Raw genomic sequence first — 26034 nt, 5'->3', positions numbered from 1 at the left:
AATTTATTCCGCGATTCAAGATGGCACTTTCCAAAGGGAAAAAGACGATCAACGGGATACATTTCACAGAAGGACATATTGCACACACAACACAAGCAAGGCAGTCATGCAATATACAAGCAAGAAATAGAAAACAAAAGCAATACGACCGACTATAAGCAAGGATCAATTTACATGCAGTTACTTACACAGTTTCTACTTGGCAGGACACGGCGCCACAGCATGCATACAAAAACAAAGAAAAACCCTCCCCTCGGCAGGGAGGTAGACGGGGTTCGTAAACCTTTATGGCACGGGACCTGGAGGACTGAACGGGTCCTGTGAGACTGAAGCATCTTACCCGCGCCCTTGTGGCGCGATGGTGGGCAGGTCGCGACGTCGACTCCCCACGGCCTTGCGTAGCCACGCCTGACCTCGGGCCCGTGGCGTGGTCAGCAAGCTCTATCCGGCGTTGCTGCTGGTGCTTCCATGACCCATGACCAAACAAGCAAAAGACTGAAGGGCAGAAGGGGCTTCAGGACCAGAGAGAGAGAAGCCCAAAACAAAGAGTCCAAGCGAAGAGGTCCAAACGAAGGGAGGGAGAAGAGAAGCCCAAGGGGTGACCAGCGCCACGAGACCAAGAACGAACGAGCCAGCATGAACCGAGAAGAGACCCCGAGCCTCGCGTCTGTTCGCCTTTTGTAAAGCAGGGCTCTGCCCTTTGCCCCGCCCCATTTCTGGCTCCACCTCCCTTCTGGAAGCTTCCCAAAAAGGGGCGTGCCCTCTCGCTCCCCCCTCCCCGTGCTGTGCGGGGGACGAGGAAAGTCAGTTTTGGCTCGGGGCCAGGGAATTATTCCCCCAAAATCAGACCCTTCCTTTACATGACCTTTGACCCCCGCTCGGATCGCACCTCCCCCACACCAAGCGCGGGGAAGAACAGGCGGGAGAATCAGGCGGGAAAAAAAACCCCACAGGCTTCACGAGTGCTTTTTGTTCTGCCATTCTGAAGTGGTTGTTGAGAGCGACGTTGGTGGTGGTGGTTGTGGGGGTGGTGTGAGCGTGGTTGGCGTTGTGGCGTAGTTGGTGGTGGCGGTTGTTTGTGTGGAGGTTTGTTGCAATGGTGGCTCAAAATAACGATAGAAAAGAAAAACGGCTATCTCAAAGCGTCGCAGCCCGATGAATCACACGAAATCCCTTTAAACAATGGTGGGGAACTATCTGCACATAAACTTAGCGTCATAACTAATCTAAGGAACCTTTATTGTGTATTGCGAATTTCCACAGCCGTAACAATATATATATATATATATATATATATATATATATATATATATATATATATATATATATATATATATATATGTACCACAGGGTATTGATTTACTGTTTGACCCTGTGGTAGAAACTTGAAGTGCACGATGCTCTTGATGCTAAAAAAGGTGATGAGCATCACCTTGAACTTCAACTTCGACATCCTTGCTTTCTTTGGTCTTGGTGATGCCGGACTTTTCCACTGACAATTCTGCCGTTTGGTCTTGGAATCGTATTCGAATATCCACAATTCATCACCAGTAATAACTCTCCTGAGCAGGTCTGGATCGTCCTCATGGCACTCGATAATGTCTTGACAGACAGTGACTCTTTGCCATTTCTGGTCCTCGGACAACTACTTGGGGACCATCTTTACGCACACCTTGCGCATTTCGAGATTTTCAGTGATGATGCTCCAGACAGTGTCCTTATTGATGGAAAGTTACTCAGCAATCATCCGCACTGCGCGTTGATGATCTGCGCGCACCATCTGCTTCACACGCTCAATGTTGTCCGCCGTTCTGCTCGTTGAAGGACTTCTAGACCGTGGATCGTCTTCAACCTCCTCCCGTCCCTCTTTGAACCTCTTGTGCCATTCAAATGCACATGTCGGTGACATCGTTTCTTCCCCCGTCGACTTCCTGGAGCAATGCGGAGGATTCGGAAGGTGTTTTGCCAAGCTTGGCAAGAAATTTCAGATTGGCTCTCTGCTCATGACTCATAGCGCAACGACTCAGACTAGACAACGTGTACAGCACGACCTGTAAAAAAAAATCACAATGAGCGCAGTCAACCATCATCAATCATATATATTGCTAGAATGTTGCAAAAGACTGTGACGCAACCCGTTCATTCTAGTTGTGTAAGTGGAGCACAAAGCAGGCATAGTCTTGTTACTTTTTAGACGGACCTCGTACATATGTCTGTTATATATATATATATATATATATATATATATATATATATATATATATATATATATATATATATATATATATATATATATATATATATATATACATATTTAAATTAATATTTCGGCATGCCCCTTTCTTTGTTCCACCATCAGATTTTTGTTACTGCATGAAATGAAACAAGATTTGGCACATATACTAATGATATTATTGTCTTCCTCAAGAGGCCCCTCAAAATTTGTTTTGATGCATTTTCACAAACACCAACCGATTCCATTCAAATTCGGTACGATTATGGCTTTTGGTCAAACTTAGGTCATTGGCCATAAATGTTTTTACATAACACTTCCGATATTCGAAAAAAATCGATAAATCGATATCCCTTATGGGATTTTCCATTCAAATCCACTCAAGTTTAAGGTCTACGGGGGACGCAAATTTCCACTTTGCCCCAGGCACTGTTTACCTCCGCTATGCCAAGCTGTTAGGGTTAGGGTTAGGGTTTGGGTTGGTGTTCGTGTTAGTGTTAGGGTTAGGGTTAGCTACCCTAACACTAACCCTAACCCTAACAGCTAACCCTAACCCTAACCCCAACAGCTAACACTAACAGCTAACCCTAACCCTAACCCCTAACCGCTAACAGCTATTCAGGAAATTTGCAAGAAAGCCCGGGCAACGCTGGGCTTTATTGCGAGCCCGAGCAATGCCGGGCTTTACTCGTAGTATACATATATATATATATATATATATATATATATATATATATATATATATATATATATATATATATATATATATATATATATATATGAAGACCACAAGGGGAAAACTAGAGATGTCAGGATAAGTCAATTTTGAAGAAACTGAAAAACAAAGTTTCAAGACTTTGGTGGACTGTTTAATAACTGTCATATAGATTTCTCTTGCAGTAAAAGGAAGAGTGATCATTGGCCGATCAAATTAAGCATGCAGCATTTGCCAAGCTTCTGTGTTATTTAATTTAAGAGGAAAAAACGAATCAATGTTGCAAACTGACATCACTGGTTATTCCCTTGTTTAATAATTGGCATGCAATTTTAACCCAGGATGTGTAGCAAATCCATGCTTGTTGGTTATTAGCATACATTACATGACTTTGTTGATCACAGATTATATTTTTCAACATTAAACGGTCATTGCTTTTTTGTTTGATTGGTGTTCAACGCCATACTCAAGGGTATTTCACTTATATGACGACGGATTCTCCATTTCTTACTCCGTACTACTTAATATGATGGAAAACCGGGAGGAAACCAAGGATAAACCACCCCCGCGATAGCCGAAGTCACCTCATGTGACTCCCTCATATACCTAAGCAGGTTGATTGGGTGGTGGGTACATCGAATGAGGATGGGTACTCAGATGCGCTAACCATTAAGCCACGGCGTAGGTCCCATAAAAGTCACAATATAGGTTTGACCAGGCTTGAACTACGATATGCACCAACTACGGAGCCCATGATATAACCAAATAGGCCATTGTGGTGCTCAGAGTTTATGCTGGGAAAGTTTTACAACCTTTCATTTTTTAATTTCTCAACTCTGAATATTATGGTGGAACAGTTAACATGAATGAAAGGGGGATAACCAGGAGTAAAGTACTGACAACTCTGGGTTTCTACTTGTTCAGCTTTGACAACACTAGTTTTTTCATTGCACGGCTAAACTTTATACCATATAAATTATGTGACACCCCTGGTTATTTGTTAAAGTAATATTGTGAGAGGAAACCTGATGTTGCCAACTATTGGCAGGTGCAATAACCCTGAAATTTATAAAAAGTGACATCTCTGGTTTTCCCCTTGTGGTCTTCATGTGTGTATATATATATATATATATATATATATATATATATATATATATATATATATATATATATATATATATATATATATATATATATATATATGTATATGTATATATGTATATGTATATGTATATATATATATATATATATATGTATATGTATATATATCTCTGGTTTTCCCCTTGTGGTCTTCATATATATATATATATATATATATATATATATATATATATATATATATATATATACATACAGTTTCTATCTATATATATACATATACATATACAAATATATATATATATATATATATATATATATATATATATATATATATATGTGTATATATATATTTATATTGTTAAGGAAATGACCCTTAGTTGGCTACTAAAGATAGGATTCGCTCAGATCCCCCATTAAATGCATGTTTAGCTCGGTTGTTCGGTAAAAAGGATGTTACATATGTGTCGGGAGGTGTAGGATGCATGTTTCATTGTTCGTACAGTGGTGGTGTGCGGAGGGCTCCCTCTTCTTCCTTCCTCTCTCAGGACGATCGGCCCCGCCCAGTCGGCTGAGGAGGAGGAGTGGCTTGGAGAGGGAAGTGGAGCTAAGGGGAGGAGTTTGTCGGCTTCGTAAAGGAGCAGGAGCGAATGGCTTTGAGGGGTGAACGAAGACCTCGTGGAGTGGTTCAGTTTGGGGGAACAGTTGGTTTTGAGGCGTGCTCGGGTTTCGAGGCGAGAAGGAAAGGAAAAAAGTGGTAAGAAACTGAGAGGACGGAGGTGATTCTGCCGTGAGAGAAACGGCAGTCGGCTTTGAGAAGCGAGCGAACGAAAAAGAACTGTGGTGAAACTGAGCGCCGAGGTGGCGCCGATCGGCTGTACACGGGACAGCTGTGTCTGTTTTTCGTGAGGAATGAGCCGAAAGAAAGGCAGGGAAGGCAACAGAGAAACGACGAGTGTTGAGTCGCGATCTGCTGGATGAGCAGTGGCTTGGAAGCAAGCGAACGAAGGAGAGACAGTGTTGATTCTGCAGAGAGAGAAACTGAACCTGTGCACGTCGAGTCAGCCTATTTGGCAGTGGGAGAAGCAGCCTGCACGTCGAGTCGGCGATCGACTCTTATGAGGAGGTGATCGACAGGTTCAACCTGCGTCTAACCACGGAGCCTCCATCCTTACTCACCTCAAGGCTCGACACGTTTGCCGATCTGCTTGCCGGAGCCCGGCACCCCGATTTGGCCTTGTCTGGTGAACAGGCCAGGTCTGGACTTGTATGCTGGCCCTTGAGAGAAACCAGCTGGGTCCCATCGTCGATCTGGCGGTCTTGTGTCATCGACCTTACGCGGGGTCAGACCGCGCGGAGACCGCGTGCGGTGCGAAAAAGGAAGGCGAGCACAGTCTCGCCACATGGTGTGTTCGAGCTTGGGCTTGAATCCATGGACATCGGCTTGTTACAAGCGACATTCGTGCTTTTGACACTTTGCTCTCATCCACGAAACATCACCAAGTACTCTGTCTTGTCTGCATGCTGTCTGTCTGTCTTGTTTGCACGTTGTTTAAGGCATATCTCGGTAGGGACCCCCTCCAAACCTGTAATCCGTAGTTCCCTAGTTAAGAACGGGTTAAAGATTGTTAATAAAAACATTGTCGTGAATATTTTGCTTGTGTTGTGTTCCCCGATGTTCCCCAATAAATCTGGTTGGTTCGTATGAAGTTTCCGCTATGGATTAATTTGTGTCGCGTCGAGGAACGATCCGTTCGATTGGCATAGAAAACCAAAATGGTTACAGACTGGCAGAAAACGCTCGGGATCTGGCAAAACCAGTCTGTAACCAGGGTTCTATTTTCCCAACTGATAAGGTCCAGGATTACGTTGGTATCGCGATTGAAGACGCGTGACCCGAGGCCTGTGCCGAGCCAGCCGGCATTATAAACCCCGGAGACGGCCAGAGTGGGTTGAGAATCCCTCCGTCGCTGAATCCTTAACAATATACACACACACACATACACACACACACACACACACACACACACACACACACACACACACACACACACACACACACACACACACACACACACACACACACACACACACACACACACACACACACACACACACACCACCCCTGTCTTGTCCTTCCTTGGTAGTTTGTCCTTTAGCCCAATCAGGGCTGTCTTGAGAGTGAAGACCGGTTTTAAACTTACTCTCACTCCTGCCATTTTCAATACTCTGCCAATCCTCTGTGATACACCCGGTATAAAAGGAAGAACACAAAAACGCCTGGGTTGTTCTTTTGTTCTAAAATCCTCAATTTTCATCTGATTGACTTGAAATTTGAAGAGCATTTTCAGGTCAGGTCATTGAATTCAACTTACCATTAATTTTAAGGTCAAAAGGTCAACGCAGGCCTAATTTATAAAATTGATAGATAGCACCAAAAACTAAATATATCACTATATCTCAAAAAGTTGTGGACGAGTTATGACAAAAGAAGGTGGATGAGTTGAGTAGGTGACAAGAACAAGAGGATTTTATTTTGGTTCTGATCCAGCCCATCAGTGGGATACAAAACGTAAACTGTTCCACCTGGCAGAGCTATGTGCTCTACCGTGTACGATTCCACTTTGTGCTGTTTTGCCAAGTTGTCACTCATTAATTGCCAGAATCCTTCGGATTTCGGCAATTATGTTGGTCGGTTGTGTGTGTCATTCTGTGTGTCTGTCTGTCTGTTTGTTTGTGTGTTTGCTTACCCTGAAGCCGATTAATATGAAACCTTGAAAAGGCACATCCTCAGGTCCCCAGCAATATACCTGGCAAATTTCAATGAGATCGGACCAGTAGTTGTCGAGAAACAGCGGTCACACACACACACACACACACACACACACACACACATTGCTGGAATTATAGATACTAGTGCATGCCCGTAGGTGCGTGCCCGTACGTACGTGGCCGTACGTGCATGGCCGTACGTGCAAAAAAAAAAAAAAAAAAAAAAAAAACTTTAAAACCGCGTGCCAGAAACAACAACCACACAGGCTGTTCCTTCGCTCTTGCATGCCCGTACGTGCGTGGCCGTATGGCGTACGTGGAAAAAAAACTTTCAAACCGCGTACCAGAAACAACAACCACACAGGCCATTCCTTCGCTCTCGCATGCCCGTATGTGCGTGGCTGTACGTGCAAAAAAAAATAAAAATAAAAATAAAAAACTTTCAAACCCTTGGAAAACAGCTGTTTCCCTTGGGAAAATTCAAACCTTGGGATTAATTAATAATTTGAACAAATAATTCAAACCTTGGGAAAAAACATCTTTCCAACCCTTGGGAAACAACTGTTTCCCTTGGGAAAATTCAAACCTTGGGATTAATTAATAATTTGAACAATTAATTCAAACCTTGGGAAAAAACAGCTTTCAAACCTTGGAAACAGCTGAAACAGATGAAGAACGATATCAAACCTTGAAAAGGCACAGACTCAGGTCCCCAGCGTCAATTGTGATGTCATATCAAACGACGAAGAAGAAGAATTGTGACGTCAATCGTGCAAAAAAAAATAAATAAATAATTGTGATGGCATTCGTGACATCATTTGTGATGTCATAGCACCGTGTTCTCTCATTGGTTAGCAAATAAATGTCTGTAATTTGGGAACCGCTTGTCCGATAAATATCAAACCTTGAAAAGGCACATCCGCGGGTCCCCAGCAATATTCCTGGCAAGTTTCAATCAGATCGGCCCAGTTGTCTTCGAGAAACGGCGGTCGCAGACAGACACACATACAGACAGACACACACAGAGATTGCTGGAATTATATATATATATATATATATATATATATATATATATATATATATATATATATATATATATATATATATATTAGACCATCGATACAGTTATGGATTTCAGAATCGGATCTGACGAATGCATTCAAATCCTCAGACAGTTATTTCTATAAATGCATGTCCATTGTCCAGGATAGGCCAATCCCCTTGTCTGGTGGGATTCTAACTTTGATGCATTGGAGAAGGATATAGAACATAACAGTTTCCCTTTCTTATGGGATGGCCTTTTTCTCTTTACGACACGTTCATGCACGCAATAGATAGTCGTTAGCCCAACGGAGGCTCATTTTCCATCGGTCCCTTTCCATCGGGACCCATTGGCTTGGAGGTGGACGATTTATTTACACCCTGGATTTACAGGCCATTTGATTAAGCACACCGTGCCCTTTTCCGGAATGATTATTCTGATGGTCAAATACGACTGTGGATCATTTACCTCAACCACCTATCATTCATTGATGTTCAACACCCACCTCTCTTTCACCGACGTTGAGGTCTACCTTTTTCCATCGACGTCTGATGCCCCGTTTGGCAGCTCTCTGGATGCTGGCTGGCTCTTGTTTGTGTCGGGCTGAACGAGGAAGGAATGATCGCGAGATTGACGGTTGGTCATGTGCAGCGATGCGCCAATCGGCAAGATGGATTTGGCTGAAGTCTGCTTGAGGCTCGGCCCACACTGATCACCTATAAAAAGGATGGGAGGACCGCTTTCCAGTCAGTTGGTGACAATTCGTGAGAGTTGGTGAGTGGGTGACAGTTGTTGACAGTTGGTGACAGCGAGGTACAGCTCCTCACAGCGCCTTACAGCTTCTTAAGCTTCTTACAGTTGTTCGTTGGTTACGGCTCCTGATAACTCCTGACGGTGGGTGACGGTTTAGTTGGACTGTTCCTGCTGGTTCTGCTCATACCTGATTCTTGGCGTCCCTGGTTCCTTGGGGTGACGTCAATTGGTGTTCGAGCCTGTTTGCGAGTGGGTACATGGCGAGGCAGGGCACTGGCAGCAGACCAACGCACGCTCACACATTTTGGGACATTTTATTGGACGCATGACGACTTCTAACTTGGTAAGCTGAGACCGGATTTCTTCCCCCCCTCCCCCCGCCCCCCAAATGATTTGCTGGGTCCCGTTGTCTCGTGTTTGATTGTTAAGTAAGGGATAGTGAACAGCATCTGCTCTTTGTCTATTTTTCTATCAATGCCTGTTAAATTCTTCATTTGTTTGACTTGTTTTTTTTGTACACCTTGTCGAGGCTCTTATGACAGTTAACACACAACACACAGCAAGGGGGGCATGAGACAAGAGGGGCAGGAGTGAGAAAGACAAAACAGTGGGGAACAGAGACATTAGGAGATCTGTGGAAGGGAGAGGGATGGGGTGGGGAACATGGGAAATAAAAGATGGACATTACAGGGACTTTCAGGAAGGAAAGCAGGGAATTTGAAGGAAGTGGGCTTGGGTGGATTATCGGGGGTAGAAAAGATTGAGGATTTGGATGGGGGATGATAAGAGGTGGTGGTGAACAGCTGTTTTGAAGGCCTGGGGGGAAGAATGGGATTGAATAGAGTGAGGGAGTTTATTCCAAAGGCGGGAAAAAAGAGGAATGAAAGAGTGAAGGTGAGCAGTGATTCGTGATTTTGGTAATTTTACCAGAAGGGGGTTGTTGGCGGACCTTGACCGCCCTGCGGAAATGTGGTGGGGACAAATCGCAGAGAGAGCAGGGGGGAGGCTGGAGAGGAGACGGCAGAAGACGGAAAGACCACCGACCAGCCTGTGGTGAGAGAGTGAGAGGCCCAAAGACTCAGCCTCATCGCGGGAGATGCCAATGATCCGAAATGCCTTTGTTTCCACAGCGTGAAGCCGAGAAAGTTGGGAGGCAGGAGCACCACCCCAGAGGAGAGAGTCAGTACTCCATCAGGCTGCAGACGAAAGCTTTGTAAGTGGTCAGGAGCTCAGGTGGGGCGAGGAAGGACTTTGCACGATGGAGGATTCCCAGTCGGGAACTGGCTTTGGAGGCCAGGTTTGAAATCTGGCTTTCCCAGGAAAGGTCATGGCAGATAGTGAGACCCAGAAGCTTAAAAGAAAGGACTTTTCCAGAGGATTGTTGAGAAAGTGGATGGGGGGGGGGTTCTAAACGGTCCTTTCTGAGAGAGATAGTGAGAGTGTGAGATTTGTCCAGATTGAAGGACATGTTCCATGTGTTGGACCAGTTTGTGATTTTGTTGATTCGAATTCATCTATCTACACTATAAGGAAATAAAAAAACTCCCGTCCAGACATACATACCACCTGGATGCCTCGGGCAACAAACACCGCCTGGATATGTCCGGAGCAAAGCTGGCCGGAGACAAACACCGCTCGGACACGTCCGGAGACAAACTCCTGTCCAGACATAAACACCATCAGGACATATCCGGAGACATACCCTGCCCGGACACATCCTGAGCCAAGTTGGCCGGAGACAAACACTGCTCGGCCACATCCGGAGAGAAACTCCCGTCCGGACATAAACACCACCAGGACATACGTCCTGACAAACACTGTCCAGACATAACCACCGTCCGCATATGTCCAGAGAAAGAGACAGACAGACAGTCAGACAGAGAGAGAGAGAGAGAGAGAGAGAGAGAGAGAGAGAGAGAGAGAGAGAGAGAGAGAGAGAGAGAGAGAGAGAGAGAGAGAAAGAGGAGGGGAGAGTGAGAGAGGAGATGCGGGAGGAGGGCACTGCACTGTATTGAGAGGGGGGTAGAGCAAGGATGAAACAAAGACAGAAAGAGAGGGGTGGGTGTTGGGGGTTCGCAGAAAGAATATGTTATGCTTTATGAACAACACACACACACACACACACACACACACACACACACACACACACACACACACACACACACACACACACACACACACACACACACACACACACACACACACACACACACACTTGGCCGATATGGGCAATTTTTTGGGAATCAGCAGGTTGGAGTCAGTGTGATTATCAACTACAGGACTGACTGTATACAACCCAGAAACCTTCGGTAGCTTTCACAGAAAAACGAGGTTGCATTTATAAAGACGTTTAAGGGAGATGTTCACAAACATTATTCTTTATAAACAGCTGTGTGGGACGGGTGGAAAAAAATTTGGCTCGGTAATTTAGAAAACATTAATACGGCAAACGGCTCGGAAATTGGGTGTTATTTCACAACTCGCTCAGGGTGACGGAACACGAACCACTCGCTCAGGGTGACGGAGCACGAACCACTCGCTCAGGGTGACGGAGCAGGAACCACTCCCTCTGGGTGACGGAGCACGAACCACTCCCTCTGGGTGACGGAACACGAACCACTCGCTCAGGGTGACGGAGCACGAACCACTCGCTCAGGGTGACGGAGCACGAACCACTCTCTCAGGGTGACGGAGCACGAACCACTTGCTCAGGGTAACGGAGCACGAACCACTCGCTCAGGGTAACGGAGCACGAACCACTCGCTCAGGGTGACGGAGCACGAACCACTCGCTCAGGGTGACGGAGCACGAACCACTCGCTCAGGGTGACGGAGCACGAACCACTCGCTCAGGGTGACGGAGCACGAACCACTCGCTCAGGGTGACGGAGCACGAACCACTCGCTCAGGGTGACGGAGCACGAACCACTCGCTCAGGGTGACGGAGCACGAACCACTCGCTCAGGGTGACGGAGCACGTACCACTCGCTCAAGGTGATGGAGCACGTACCACTTCCTCAGGGTGACGTGGTGCGGCAAACACGTCCGCAGAGTGAACGATTCGCTCAGAGCGACGCAGCGCGGTACTGCGGTGAACAATGGATGCTCGGCATGTGGCTTAAGCACTCATGCAAGCACTCCAATTAAATGGTTGATAAGGAACGGTTGGCCAGGCTATTGCTGCATACAATAAAGGATCCCTTTAACTTTGAAGCCCGTCTTCACCAAGCACGTGGCAGTTAATTAAATTTAATGAATTAATGAAATGAAATGACTTTTTCTTTTTAACAGATTTGCTTTGATTCCCTGCAGAGCACATCACGAAACCTCCAAAAATATGGACATAGACCTGGCAGACGCTATGGATAGGCAGTCCCTCTGCGGCACAGGTCGCGAGGCTTAGCAGTGAATGCATTTAATCATACAGCTCAATGAAACTGGTTCCGTGAAATAAACACACACACTACATTTTATTTGTGTAGAAACATCATTTTGAAAGTCCCATATTGCTTAACACCACTTTGCGCTATGTGTGGGGTAATGAGAATAAAGAGCGGCGTGCAGACTTGCACACTGACACAGTTGGATTACAATAGCCTCTCCCATCTCTTCTGGACTGGTCTTGGCTAATCAAACCACAAAATTACAAATATAAACCATGCAATAAAAATGCTAAACTGTTTTCAGTCCTATTTACAAAGCATCTAATGCTGGATTTGCAACCGTTTCAATTGAATACAGAAATACTGCTCAGTCATTATCATGTCCAAGCAGCTTCCTGGTGCATCTTTGTGCAGATAATTATAATTTGTAAGAGAACAAAATGTGAGCTTTTAAACAAGCCATATTTCCAACACTGCATGATTGGAAAAATTGTAGTACTATACAGTGTTACTCATAAATATCACTTTTTCATATGGGTTTTGTTTTCATAATAAAATCATTGAACTGCCTGCATTTATTCAAACCCCATTTTGTTTTCTTTACATTGAGTGAAGGTTAGTGGAAGAGCTTGGATATAAATCACATGTAGAATATATAAAATTTGTACACATCATTGTACTTTGTCATGGATTACAAGGACATTGAGGAAATAATGGGCAAAAGCGCATGATGGTGTGTGCTATTCAAATTTTGGAATCCCCACGTAAGGATGCAGAAGTTTCACATGAGGACACAGATAGGCCAACAAGCCATGAGTATCTGTAACTTGAGATGGCCTTTTGCATGGCAGCCATTTTCAAATCCCTGCTTTAACAGGCCTGTACAGCCTTAACAATTCGTTAGTCACGACAGTGGTGGGAATGGAAATAAAGAAATAAATAAATTCCAAAGGTTTTCTCCACAGATCTTTTGTTAATAGCTCGCTCAAAATGTCCTCAACCTTCATTTGGTCTGCCACATGAAAGCTACCTTGAGTTAATCATTCCAGGAATCCATTCGTCTCCCTCAAGAAATGTGAGGTTCAACACATTCTGACGCAAAAAAATATGTATAGACTGTATATATATGGTATGTATTGACAAGTAAAATACTATGTACAGATAATTTTATGACACGAAGATACAGAGATACAGAAATTGCAGAGATACAGAAATGAAAAAATGAGCAGGGATGAAGTTTTCGTGAGTGCTCAAGTGTAGATACGTACCAAAGCACATCAAACCCACTGTTGGCACACACTCTTTCAGGCAGGTAAGATGTGTGCAGAGGATCAATCAGGCCAAGAGTGGGCCTTATAGCACGGCTTGCAATACCTAGGATGGAGATTATTAATTCACAGAATTATCAAAACATTTGATGAGAACAGTAAATAAATAGATCAACAGTAATCTAACCCTGTCTCTCATCATGACCAGCTGAGATCATCACCAACATCTTTACAAGCTATGGGTTGATTGGAAAGGGGTAGCTGGGGAGAAATCAACCAATGAGGACTATCCTCCTTGCTGAAAACTCAAAAACAAAACAATAAAATTACCCCCGTGTGGGGGGTGACGGGCATCTCTATAATGTTTTTTACTATCATAATCGATGAACCGTTGCCAGATATCTCCTAAAATGACAGACAAGATAGGTTTTGAAAATGGCGACTTTCACATCTTTCGTGACTTCGTGACCTTGACCCTGACCCCGAATCCGGGAAAAAATATGTCGTTGGGTATCACTCATCGACCTCTACCCACATACCAAATTTCATCAAGATCGGAAGTAAAAAGTTTTTTTTGTACCGGGAGGTGTTTTTGACCATCTTCCAGGTAACGTGGCGGCCAAACGGGACGGAAATTCAAAAATCTGTCCAGTTAGATACAAGATAATATTTTTTACTATCATAATCAACAAACAGTTGCCGAATATCTTGTAGAGTGGCAGACTAGATAGGTTTTGAAAATGGCGATTTTTATAACTTACGTGACCTCGTGATCTTGACCCCGACCTTGAACCCGGACAAAAGTTATATCGTTGTGCAACACTCATCGACCTCTACCCACAAACTAAGTTTTATCAAGATCGGAAAGAAAAATTGTTGACGGACGGATGGACGTACAGACGGATGGACGGACGGACATTTGGTCCGGCTTTATTAGGTCATCTCGGTATAGATGACCTAAAAACTGATTTTCAAATAAAGATGGCTTCCATCCATGTGATTTGAAGTGTTCTGCCACCAGAAATAAAGATACTTTTTGAGATTTCCTTTTCATTATTACATTCTGAGTCAGGTAAGAAGACAGTCAAGTTGCCCAACAACAATATAAACATCGAATTTTCTTTTTCATTGCAATTCAAGTCACTTAATTGCCATTTTCGAAAGTCAGTTATTATCAATGACCATGTCAAAAAAACTATTTCAGTCATGAGTTTTAATAAACGGGGTTACACGATCTATCACCAGTGGTACAAAGAACTCTCACATGAAAACCGCCCTTGCCTGGTTCATTTCCTGACCACAATCATTGGCCAGTCGTCAACGGTGTTGCCACATGATCCCCTGATTCTGACACCAACCTCAATGTCAAAGCTCCCACGATCAAAATGTCAAATAAAACGAAGCAACCTCAGTCTCGGACAGATTAAAGTTAAGACCATTCTGTGCTATCCACAATCCTGGAAACCAACATTTTCGATTCACGCTTCACTTGATGCACTTTTGGTGCACAAAGCGTTTCAATGAGTTTTTTTGTGCTGCCCATTCAATAAATCAATGACCTTATCAAACAGTCGGGTTGGTTTTCCTTCAATCATTGCCATCACTTAGCCAGCCACGCAATGTGTGCACTCTTGCCCAAGATGTGCCCCCAATACTTATCAGCCGTTACCCACTACTCGTCAACAGTAATTTGTGCTTTAATGTGATGTTATTCATCTCAAGTCAACACAAAGTTCCAGCGAGCAGTAAAATGACATATATACAGAGTGCATGATCAAGATGTATAAATACCCACTCTTCCCTCTCCTTGCTTCGCCCCTGCTACTCTCACTCATGGCTTCATCCCCAACCCACACCCTCCCGGCCCCTCTCCTTGCTCCTTTCCACATTCCTACACCCGATCAGCAGCTCCTCTTCTCCTCTCCCTAACTGTGTGGACCTCAAACATCCGAGACCTTCACTCCAACACACAGATCTCACAATCCAGGCCATTGCCGATAAACCAGATATCATCTGCTTAACAGAATCTTTCCTCTAACAGGACGTCCCTGACTCTTTCTAGTCTCTCCCTGGCCATTGTCTCCTCCGGTTTGATAGACCTGAACCCCGTTCTGGAGGTGAAGTCGCACTGTACATCAAGAACTCCATTTCTTACTCTTTGTGGACTGCTCTTACACCTCCCAAACCCCAGGAGTACCTCTGGCTGCGACTTCCCCTTTGCTCCCACCTCATGTTTGTCTATGTGTAGTACCATCCTCCTAACAGTGAGACTCCATCTGCATCTCTCTCTGACGACATCTCTCTCTGGACCAACTTTTAAGCACTCATCCCAACTCTCTCTTCCTCATATGTGGTGATTTCAATTGTCACCATGCAACTTGGCTGGGTGTGGGGACCTCTCTCACTAGCCATTGCACTTCTCCAAAGGACTTCCGTGACTCCATGGGACTGACCCAATCTGTAAATTTTCCCACCCAGATTTCTGTCAATGGAAAATCCTCACTTTTGGATGTGGTGATGACTTACTTCCCCACCAATATGTCTTGCTCTTCTTCTGCCCGAATTGGTTCATCTGAGCATGTGCTTATGAAGGTGAACATCTCTCTGGCCATTCTCAGAGAAGAGCCGCTGTGCCAGTGAGTCTGACTGTTCACTCAGGGAAACTGGCAGGGAGCGCAAGCAGCCATCGTACTTCAGAACTGGTATCCTATATCTACCGCCCCTGATATTAACACAGCCTGGGAATTCTTCCGCCGAAAACTGCTCTCCCTTATGCACAGATTCATCCCATCTCATATTCAGTTATCTTACCCATCCTCCCACCAATAATACAATGAATCCTGTGGTTGAGGCAGTTGCCTTGAAATAACTTGCATTCTCCTACTGTAAGGCAAATCAGATCAAAGGCAACCTCAGATCATTCCACAAAGCCCGCAACAAGTGTTTCTACCCTCAGGAGAGCCAGAAAACAACATCCATCCAACTTCAAGATTGAACTTTCAAACTAGTCTCCCTCTTCCAACACCTTTTTTTTTTTTTTTTTTTTTTTTGTATACCTTGGTCGAGGCTCGTATGAGAGCTAACACACAACTCACAGCAAGGAGGCATGAGACAAGAGGGGCGGGAGTGGAAGGGACAAAACAGTGGGGAACAGACACATTAGGTGAACTGTGGAAGGGAGAGGGATGGGGATGGGGATGGGACGGGGAACATGGCGAAGAGAAGATGGACATTACAGGGACTTTCAGGAAGGAAAGCAGGAGAAATGAAGGAAGTGGGCTTGGGTGGATTATCGGGGGTAGAAAAGATCGAGGATTTGGATGGGGGAAGATAAGAGGTGGTGGTGAACAGCTGTTTTGAAAGCCTGGAGGGAAGAATGGGAAAGAATAGAGTGAGGAAGTTTATTCCAAAGGCGGGAAAAAAGAGGAATGAAAGAGTGAAGGTGAGCAGTGATTCGTGATTTTGGTAGTTTTACCAGAAGGGGGTTGTTGGCGGACCTTGAGCGCCCTGTGGAAATGTGGTGGGGACAAATCGCAGAGAGAGCAGGGGGGGCAAGGCTGGAGAGGAGTCGGTAGAAGACAGAAAGACCACCGACCAACCTGCGGTGATTGAGTGAGAGGCCCAAAGACTCAGCTTCATTGCGGGAGATGCCGATGATCTTAAATGCCCTGGTTTCGACAGCGTGAAGCCGAGAAAGGTTGGAGGCAGGAGCACCAGCCCAGAGGGGAGAGCAGTACTCCGTCAGGCTACGGACAAAAGCTTTGTAAGTGGTCAGGAGCTCAAGAGGGCCGAGGAAGGACTTAGCACGACGGAGGATTCCCAGTCAGCAACTGGCTTTTGAGGCGAGGTTGGAAATGTGACTTTCCCAGGAAAGGTCATGGCAGATAGTGAGACCTAGAAGCTTGAAGGAAAAGACTTCTTCCAGAGGATTGTTGAGAAAGTGGATGGGGGGGTTTTGTAAACGGTCCTTTCGAAGAGACATAGTGAGAGTGTGAGATTTGTCTGGATTGAAAGACATGTTCCACGTGTTGGACCAGTTTGTGATTTTATCCAGATCTGCAGTGAGCGAAGAAGCTGCTGCTTGCCGGTCTGAGGGATGACAGATGGTACGGCAGAGGGTGGAGTCGTCGGCAAAGAGAAATAGAGGATTTTCCAGAGAGTCCGAGAGATCATTGATGAAAACCAGAAAAAGAACAGGGCCCAGAACGCTACCTTGAGGAACTCCAGCCTGCACAGGAAGAGGGGATGAAAGAACTCCATTTAGGGCCACACGTTGACTGCGACAGGAGAGGAAGTCTGCGAGCCATGAGTGGAGATGGCCTTGAATACCATGGGAAGAGAGTTTGGTGAGTAGGGCAGGGTGCCAGACTGTGTCAAAAGCACGTGATATGTCCAGGGATACGGCTCGGATTTCCTGTCTGGCATTGAGGACCTCCATCCATTGATAGGAGAGCAGAAGCAGCATATCCAGGGTAGAGTGACCTGGTCTGAAACCAAATTGATGATTGGAAATCAAGCCATTGGAGAAGAGGAAGGATTTCATATCTGAGGCGATGATGGATTCCATCACCTTGCTGATGATTGGGAGAAGGCTGATTGGTCTATAGTTACAGGGATCTGTTTTTGCACCTTTTTTATGCAGGGCAGTGATGTTAGCAGATTTCCAAGCAGATGGCAGATGACCTTGGGCAAATGAGAGGGTGAATAGAACAGAGAGAGGGTGAGCAAGAGCAGAAGAGCAGGCTTTGAGGGCACGTGGGCTGATGCCGTCTGGACCGGTTGCAGAATCTGACTCGAGGTTTAAAAGCAAGCTCTCCACCTTGTCAGGAGAAAAGGATACAGAGTCCAGGGACAGTTGGGTGCGACTGGGTAAAGTGGGTAGAGATAGAGATGGGTTTAGGACACAAGATTTAGCTGCAAACACCGAGTTTAGACATTCAGCTTTATCACGTGTGGAATCAGCAGTGCGGCCATTTGAGGTAAGGGAGGGGATGGAGGGGGAACATACACCAGAAACAGATACATACACCTGGTGGTGCCTTGTTAAATCTGTCTCTGATGTATGCTCCCTTCCATCTCTTCCCTCTCTTCAAATGGCACCACAGACGGCTCTGCTCGTGACAAGGCCAAATGCCTCAATTCTGTGTTTGCTTCCAAATATTGTGGCCCCAACCCCTCTCTCTTTCTGTACCCACCCCTTCCCAGTCACACCCAATTGCTCCTTAACTGTACCCAAGAAGGTGGATAAGTTTCTGCTCAACTCTGATTCTGCAACAGGACCAGACAGCATCACTCACGTGTCCTAAAAACCTGCTCTGCTGCTCTTACACTTCCTCTCTCTGTCCATTTCTTCCTGTCATTTGCTCTCGGAACTCAGCCCACATGACTGCATTACATAAAAAAGTAATGCCTGGTGTAGTGTTGGCTTCATGGTTATGGTGGTGGGCTTGGGATCGTAGGATCCTGAGTTCAAATCCCCCTTGGCTGTTAAATTAATACCAGGTGGGGTTGACTGCCTGTCAATCTTCCGAGGTCGGCAAAATGAGTGTCAGCTTGCTGGTATCCTGTGTCGGAGTGGCAACCCATCTAGGATTGTTGCCACTAGCCAAGGAGACTGCTTCGGCAGCACCAATGCTCAGCACAGAGTATGGTCTCAATGGATGGATGGATGGATGGATGGATAAAAAAGGTGTAAATACAGATCAATTAGCCTACTTCCAATCATCAGCAAGGTCATTGAATCCATCTTTGCAGAAAATCATTTCTTTTCTCCAATGAAGTCATCTCAGATCATCAATTCCAATTCAGACCAGGCAACTCTACCTTGGACATGCTGTTTCTACTCTCCCAACAATGGACCCCAAGCAAAAATCGCATTCCTCTCCTGAAGTAATTCTCTGCAGATTACTGTTGTGGGACCTGTTACCAACTTTAGTATATGAGAGTACGACTCTCATATACTATAGTTATAACTGCTGCATTTTTGTCTGCGCATGATGGAGGCCGTCAATGTCAGACATGAGATCAAGGACTTCTCTCTAGACATATCTCGAGCTCTGGATACAGTCTGGCATCTTGCCTTGCTCTCCAAACTCTCTGCCTATGGAATCCAAGGCCAACTCCACTCTTGGATGACTGACTTCCTCCACTCTCATTGCCAACATGTGGCACTCAATGGAATCCTTTGATCTCTTCTCCCTGTCAAGGCTGGATTGCCCCAAGGCAGTGTGCTAGGCCCAAATCCCATTCATAATCTTCATCAATGATCTCTTGGATGATTTGTCCACCCTCTGCCATGATATTCCTCAACCTTCAGACACATAGGCATTAGCATCTTCCCCTTCGTCATACCTTGATAAAATCAAACAATAGTCAACACTTGGAATATGTATTTTAACTCTGAGATATATATATATATATATATATATATATATATCTCTATCTCTATCTCTATCTCTATCTCTATCTCTATCTCTATATCTCTATCTCTATATCTCTATCTCTATATCTCTATCTCTATATCTCTATCTCTATATCTCTATCTCTATATCTCTATCTCTATCTCTATCTCTATATCTATATCTCTATATCTCTATATCTCTATATCTCTATCTCTATCTCTATCTCTATCTCTATCTCTATCTCTATCTCTGTCTCTATCTCTATCTCTATCTCTATCTCTATCTCTATCTCTATATCTATATCTATATCTCTATCTCTATCTCTATCTCTATCTCTATCTCTATCTCTATATCTCTATCTCTATCTCTATCTCTATATCTCTATCTCTATCTCTATCTCTATCTCTATCTCTATATATCTCTATCTCTATCTCTATCTCTATCTCTCTCTCTCTCTCTCTCTCTCTCTCTCTCTCTCTCTCTCTCTCTCTCTCTCTCTCTCTCTCTCTCTCTCTCTCTCTGTCTCTCTCTCTCTCTCTCTCTCTCTCTCTCTCTCTCTCTCTCTCTCTCTCTCTCTTTCTCTCTCTCTCTCTCTCTCTCTCTCTCTCGGACCATACAGCAAACTCTACCATCGACTTTCTCAACAACCCTCTCAAAGAAGTTGTCGCTCAAACTCTTGGGTCTCACTCTCAGCCATGATCTCTCTTGGGCAAACTACATTTCAGAGTTGGCCTCCAAAACCAGTTGCTGACTGGGCATCCTCCATCATGCAAGGTCCTTTCTTGGCACAACTGAACTCCTATCCACCTGCAAGGCTTTCATCTGCAGCTTAATGTAGTACTGCTGTCTCCTCTGGGATACCCTCCCCAAAATACAGAATCACTGCTCAGCTACACTCATTTGCTCCTCTTTTTCCCCACCTGTGAAACCAATTTCTATATTCTGTCTCTGTCTCTCTGTCTTTGCAACTGATGCAACTGTGAAACCAACTTCTATATTCTCTTTAATCTCATTCTTCCCTCCAGGTCTTTGATACATCAGTTCACGACCATCTCAGGTCATCCCCCATCCAAAACTATGATATGTTCTAAACTCGTTAAACTACTCTATCCCCCAAATTTTGATTCTGTATCCATCTTGTCCACCCATTGCAATGTCTACTACCTCTCATCGTTACTCACGTCCCTTGTTTGTCCGTCTCCGTCTATTTTATCCCTTGGCCCTGCTGTTGGCATTTCCCCCTTCTCTTTCAGGGTCTTGATGCATTCAGTGTTCTAGCTCTTCCATGAGCCCTGACTCCATACAAAAAAGAGAGTTTGGCAATTAATTGCCAGTGTGTTCTCCTCTGGCTCGCCAAAAGATTTGCATAAACAATGCTGCTACAATCACCAAAAATCAATCGAAATATATCACTTATTATATACAAAACATCGAGTGCAAAGTGGGTATTGAAAATAGCGCACCTGTTTTGGCTTTTAGAGGTTCATGATCAAATACTGCAACACCAGTTGTTTCACTCCCCGTGCCTGTGGTTGTCGGTACTACACGGATATAAAATAAAATAAGTAAAAACATGCAATCCTCTTTAGTCTCCCACCAGTGCAATTGCCTCTCAAAGTTCAACCCAGCTTGCTATTCCCTTCTGACCTTTAACTATCGTGGTAATCTCATACCATACCATCCCTCATATTTACAATCTCTCCTCATCTCATTAGCTATATTCCCTCTTAATTTTTTTTTGTTAATTTGGACTAAGAAATATATTTATTTATTTATTTATTCATAATCGGCTCACTGTTCTACATATTGTTCTGATTATTCGGATGTACCATTCACTCTTATAGAGTGTCGGTGCGGCTAAAGCAGTTTCCCTGCAACGTGCTATACTGGGTGGTTTGCCATTGCCTTCTCAGCAGTATTTAGGGCAGGATTTTGGAACTTGGCCAGGGTGCCGGCAATGGCTCGCCGACTCTTCACAAAGGACACTGTGGGATCTTTGACGTCCACCAACTAATGCCGGCAGATGAAACACCCAGATTATCGCTTTAAGGACTAAAGGACACATGTGTCCCTAAACTTTAAAGTGGTGTATCTCGGATATTTTCCCTGCAATTTCGGATTAATTTATGTTTATACATTGGCAAACATTGAAGCTAACACTGGGCAAGAGCTTTTGTTGTTTCCATAATTTTACTTGTTTTTTGTTGATGAGAAAAACGAGTATTTTTTGTTATGCACACTCATGAATTTCAACAAAAAAAATTGAAAGTTAGCCAAACTGATAGTAAAATTGGACTTGCAGCCAAAAATTACTTTCAAGTTGCTCATGGTCCTTAAAGGGTTAATGTCCATCTGAGGGATGACACTCGCATTGATGAATCACCCTGCCTGTGATACACTGGGATGACTGTTTATAGCTGCGTCAGGATTCAAACCCAGGCTAGACAGCTTAGAGCGGAGTGCACGGACATCTAGGCCATCCTGCCAGGCTGTTCTTCATGTCAGAAAAACTTTTTAAAAATACTTTTCTGAAATTCAAAATTATCAAATGTAAATAAGCAAACTCAATGGCTGTCAGATTAACCAAGTGAGGGGATTTGTTATCTCAAGTACATACTGGCAATAAGTGGCTTGAGGGAAAAGTTAATGGGTTTTCCCTTTCCAATCGGTGCATTCACATAATCCATGAAATCAGCATCTGGACTTGACGTGTACAAATTTGCCACTTTGCACGTGTCAATGACGGAACCACCTCCTACAGCCACGTACGCATCAAAGGCACCTCGGCGTGCAAAGGCTATCGCCTTTTTTAAACTGTCGGGTTTGCAGAAACAGTCATGGTCAACATCTCTCCACGTCCATGCTCAGGAACATTCAACATCGTTAATGCTTACAAGGTCACTTAACCATTCGTTGTGACATCTGCAGTGCGTGAGTCATCATCCCGAGTGTACAAACATGCCACGAGCAAAGAAGCTCCACAAAACCGAAATCATGAATCAGCAACGCACCTGCCATCTGTAGGTTCCACACGCACATCATCAAAGAGGTCAAACTTGACTGCGTGACGTGTCAGAGAATCGAGCACATTACGCAAGGGGGGCAGCCGCGCCAAGTTCTTGTCGGTCATTACACACACACGACGCGCACCAACATTCTGCACATCCTGTAGCAACGGGAGGAGATGGGGTATAAGGGAGGAGATGTATATCATATTTGCACTCTGCCATTGTAGTGAGAGACTGTTCAACAGGTAATCATATACTCGTATATGGTGCAGGCAATAACCTAGTTCTTTTAAAGACCTTGACCAATGAGAATTATGATGTCGTTGAAAATGGAGGCAACCGTAAATAGCCGCGTTCATGAACACAACGTATATGGTGGTGATGTGAAAGATGTGGAACCAGACTTGGCTACAGGCTATAGAGTGAAAAATTTATGTTTTACCCAATAATGATCCTGCACCCATATAATCACCCAATGGTAAGTGAAGATTTATACACATTTACTGTGTTGTTTCAGTTTGCACTATTATCTACATGTACGTACCATGCCCACTTCTTGTGTTACTCCTTTCCCATAACGAATGCTTGAACAAGCCATCTGGGTGGTGAAAAGAAAAACACCAAAGCTTCATTTTCTTACGACTGTGACAACTACCTTTAGAAAACTTAACTGTGGAGGCAATTTGCTGGAAAAAAAAAAGCACAATGAACATTTCTGAGTTTCACTTCCATACAAATAAAAGGATGGTGTATATTAAATCAAATCCCTTTAACTATCTGTCATTATATCCCAATGCCTTTTGGTGTCCAAAATAAAATACCGCCTTAATGGTGCCGCTATATGATACACTGCATTAACATAGAGAGGTGGGGTCTTCCCCCACTATGAATCCACAGGGCTATGAATCGTTTCTGTGCACACACTGACGCAACAAATGGAGGGGGGTTATGGAGCTAGCACAATGAGGGGAATTCACCATAGTAGTCAAACAAAAATCAAAGAAAAATTGCCATTATCTATGTACATGCACTTCTGCAATCACGTGTTAAATTTGGCGATGAGCAGTCGTGCACAGCAGGACTTCATTACTCGCAACACTATTGCTAGAATGCAGGAAACTTATGTTTTTCTCCAGAATTGCTCAGCAATCCGATATTTTACACAAGACAATACAGGACTTTCAAAATGACGTTATCTGTCCGAGAATGCTTGGCGTGCATGCGCACAACCCCTCAGCAGCAATGTTGATTTGGACATGTCCCCATATTTTGTGCAAGGGAGATAAAGTTTGTGACCTAAAATAGCTCACAAAGCTTCTAAAAGAAACTGAAAATATTTGGAAAAGTACTTGAGGGAAAGAGATGTACCTCTGCACAATGAAACAGTTGGAGAGCTTTCTCAGTTCACCCAAATGGCTGAGAACTTTCAGTTACCCGTACTGCAGAAACTCCCGACAATGTGGGCCTGTTCAAGGCCCGAAAGATCGTTGACGGCCCAAAAGATTTTGTATTTGAGTCCTATGTCCGGTTGCAGTGCTTTGTTTTCTTTGTTCACGCTCAATGAGATCATCAGGTCGTACGTGAGAATTACTTCCTGCTAGTTTCTTTGTCCGTTTGTTGTTTTCTATTCTATAGAGCTGTGCTCTTTCCCTGGGTTGTATCAATCTCATCTCCTCTATTTTTGCTGGGCAGCATTTCTTCAAGTCTATGCTGCTCATCAGCTTCCTCATCCTCCTCCTCCTGTTCGTGGAAATATATCGTGTGTGTGTGTGTGTGTGTGTGTGTGTGTGTGTGTGTGTGTGTGTGTGTGTGTGTGTGTGTGTGTGTGTGTGTGTGTGTGTGTGTGTGTGTGTGTGTGTGTGTGTGTTAGTGTTATGCAGTGCCGATGCTCACTTATATAAACAACAAATGGGAGGAACTCGAGGCCTCTCATCCACAGAACGTCTGTTATTGTGTATATTTTAGTGAGTCCCACTTGCATCCAAGAACACTATTATGGTTTTAATCATTTTGAAATTGCCACTTTCGTTTGAATGCTGAAAATGTCAAAAGACAATTTGAATCACAGATTTGGCCCTAGCAATGGCAGGTTAAAAGAGCCCCCTGTAACAGAAGTGAGTCACTGAAAAAAAAACACAGCGCATGCGCGAAAGGCCTCGTTAGCATTCATACGTCATTTTGAAAGTCCCATATTGAAAAGGTAACTCCAGCTGCTGCCCGCTTGAGACTCAAGCCCATGTGTGAAACCCGGTAGGTGGAGCGTAGGGAAGGTGTTTATGTTTATGGAACTATTTATGGCTGTAACTGATGCCCTTGACTCAATGAAAAGCATGCCACACGTGGAAGCTGCCTTCAAAACTCAAACCATGTAAAATTCCTCAAACCATGTGTGTGAATCTGTGAAAGATGGCAACAGACATTTCACACTCTTTGTAACCCTTGAATTTGTTACATTTGCATTTGTGCATCTTGCTCTAAAACTTAAACATGCGTTGGTTAAAGAACTAATATGTTTGTATCTTTGACTTTTGAACGAGTTCATCTCAGCTCGTTTATCATTTGAGTTACGCTTCTGTACTATATACATGTATATTTGATTTCCAGTACATGATTGTTTTTTTAAGGCAAAGTAGCTTCCACTTCTGAGGCAACAATTTGATGTCATTGTAGGTGTATCAGTCAGGTGTGGGACAGCCCACTGTGGTTGCTGATGAAGTTGACAGTTGGCGCTTCAAATGGGCAAACGTTCAAGCAGAAAAAATGCCACAGAATGCAATGGAAACACTGGTGCACCGCAATGTCACAATCCATCCACATATCGCACAGCAGCTGAGAATTATGGCTACGTTGCCGGTATCAACTGCTACAGCAGAGAGGGCATTGAGCACTCTCTGGCGAATTAAGAGTGACACATGTTAAACTATGGGATAAAATAGTTTGACTGCATTTGCACTACTTGAAGTGCATTGCAGTCGGTACATCTCTGTGGACTGATTGACACTCTCGCCCTCTCGCCCCTTAATTTTGTTCTGTAGTACCTTCTGTGCCTCTGCTATTTGGCAGGTAACATGTGCCTGCTCCTAAGGAGTATTATCGTTGTGCCCATGCGTGCACACACTGAGGACAACCACTAGTTTTCAACTCTTTCCAGCCAGTGGTTTAAGAATGCTTCCAAGTCAAATGAACAAACAGACACTTATCAAATTATATATTGTTGCGGATTCGCGCCCGCCGGCGTGCGACGGCCACGTAACTCGAATCGCGGCACGTCGCCCACCGGACGGACAATCCAGTCGTGACCCTCTCGGACTAACGCCGGGAACCAGTCACGGGTGGACCTTTCGGTCTCACCGCGATCGAGC

The 26034-nt window shown here is 44.4% G+C and overlaps 1 protein-coding gene across 2 annotated transcripts in view; it reads right to left on the bottom strand.

Annotated features, from left to right (window-relative positions):
• The window catches only part of ADHFE1 (alcohol dehydrogenase iron containing 1), a 65910-nt gene that overhangs the window by 30611 nt on the left and 9265 nt on the right, over positions 1-26034 (bottom strand). For both annotated transcript variants that reach the window (XM_085879246.1, XM_085879247.1), the window contains 5 exons: positions 23217-23270; positions 22676-22830; positions 22282-22478; positions 21128-21205; positions 13264-13369 (listed from right to left, as the gene is read on the bottom strand). In XM_085879246.1, the coding sequence (XP_085735372.1) occupies positions 13264-13369; positions 21128-21205; positions 22282-22478; positions 22676-22830; positions 23217-23270 (590 nt within the window). The remainder of the gene's footprint in view (positions 1-13263; positions 13370-21127; positions 21206-22281; positions 22479-22675; positions 22831-23216; positions 23271-26034) is intronic.

The sequence above is a fragment of the Eptatretus burgeri genome, chromosome 4, assembly GCF_056783735.1.
Source record: "Eptatretus burgeri isolate ZD-2024b chromosome 4, Ebu_testis_v1, whole genome shotgun sequence".
Classification (NCBI taxonomy): Eukaryota; Metazoa; Chordata; class Myxini; order Myxiniformes; family Myxinidae; genus Eptatretus; species Eptatretus burgeri.
The sequence above is the reverse complement of the archived record's forward strand: the minus strand, read 5'-3'. Positions and strand labels throughout refer to the sequence as shown.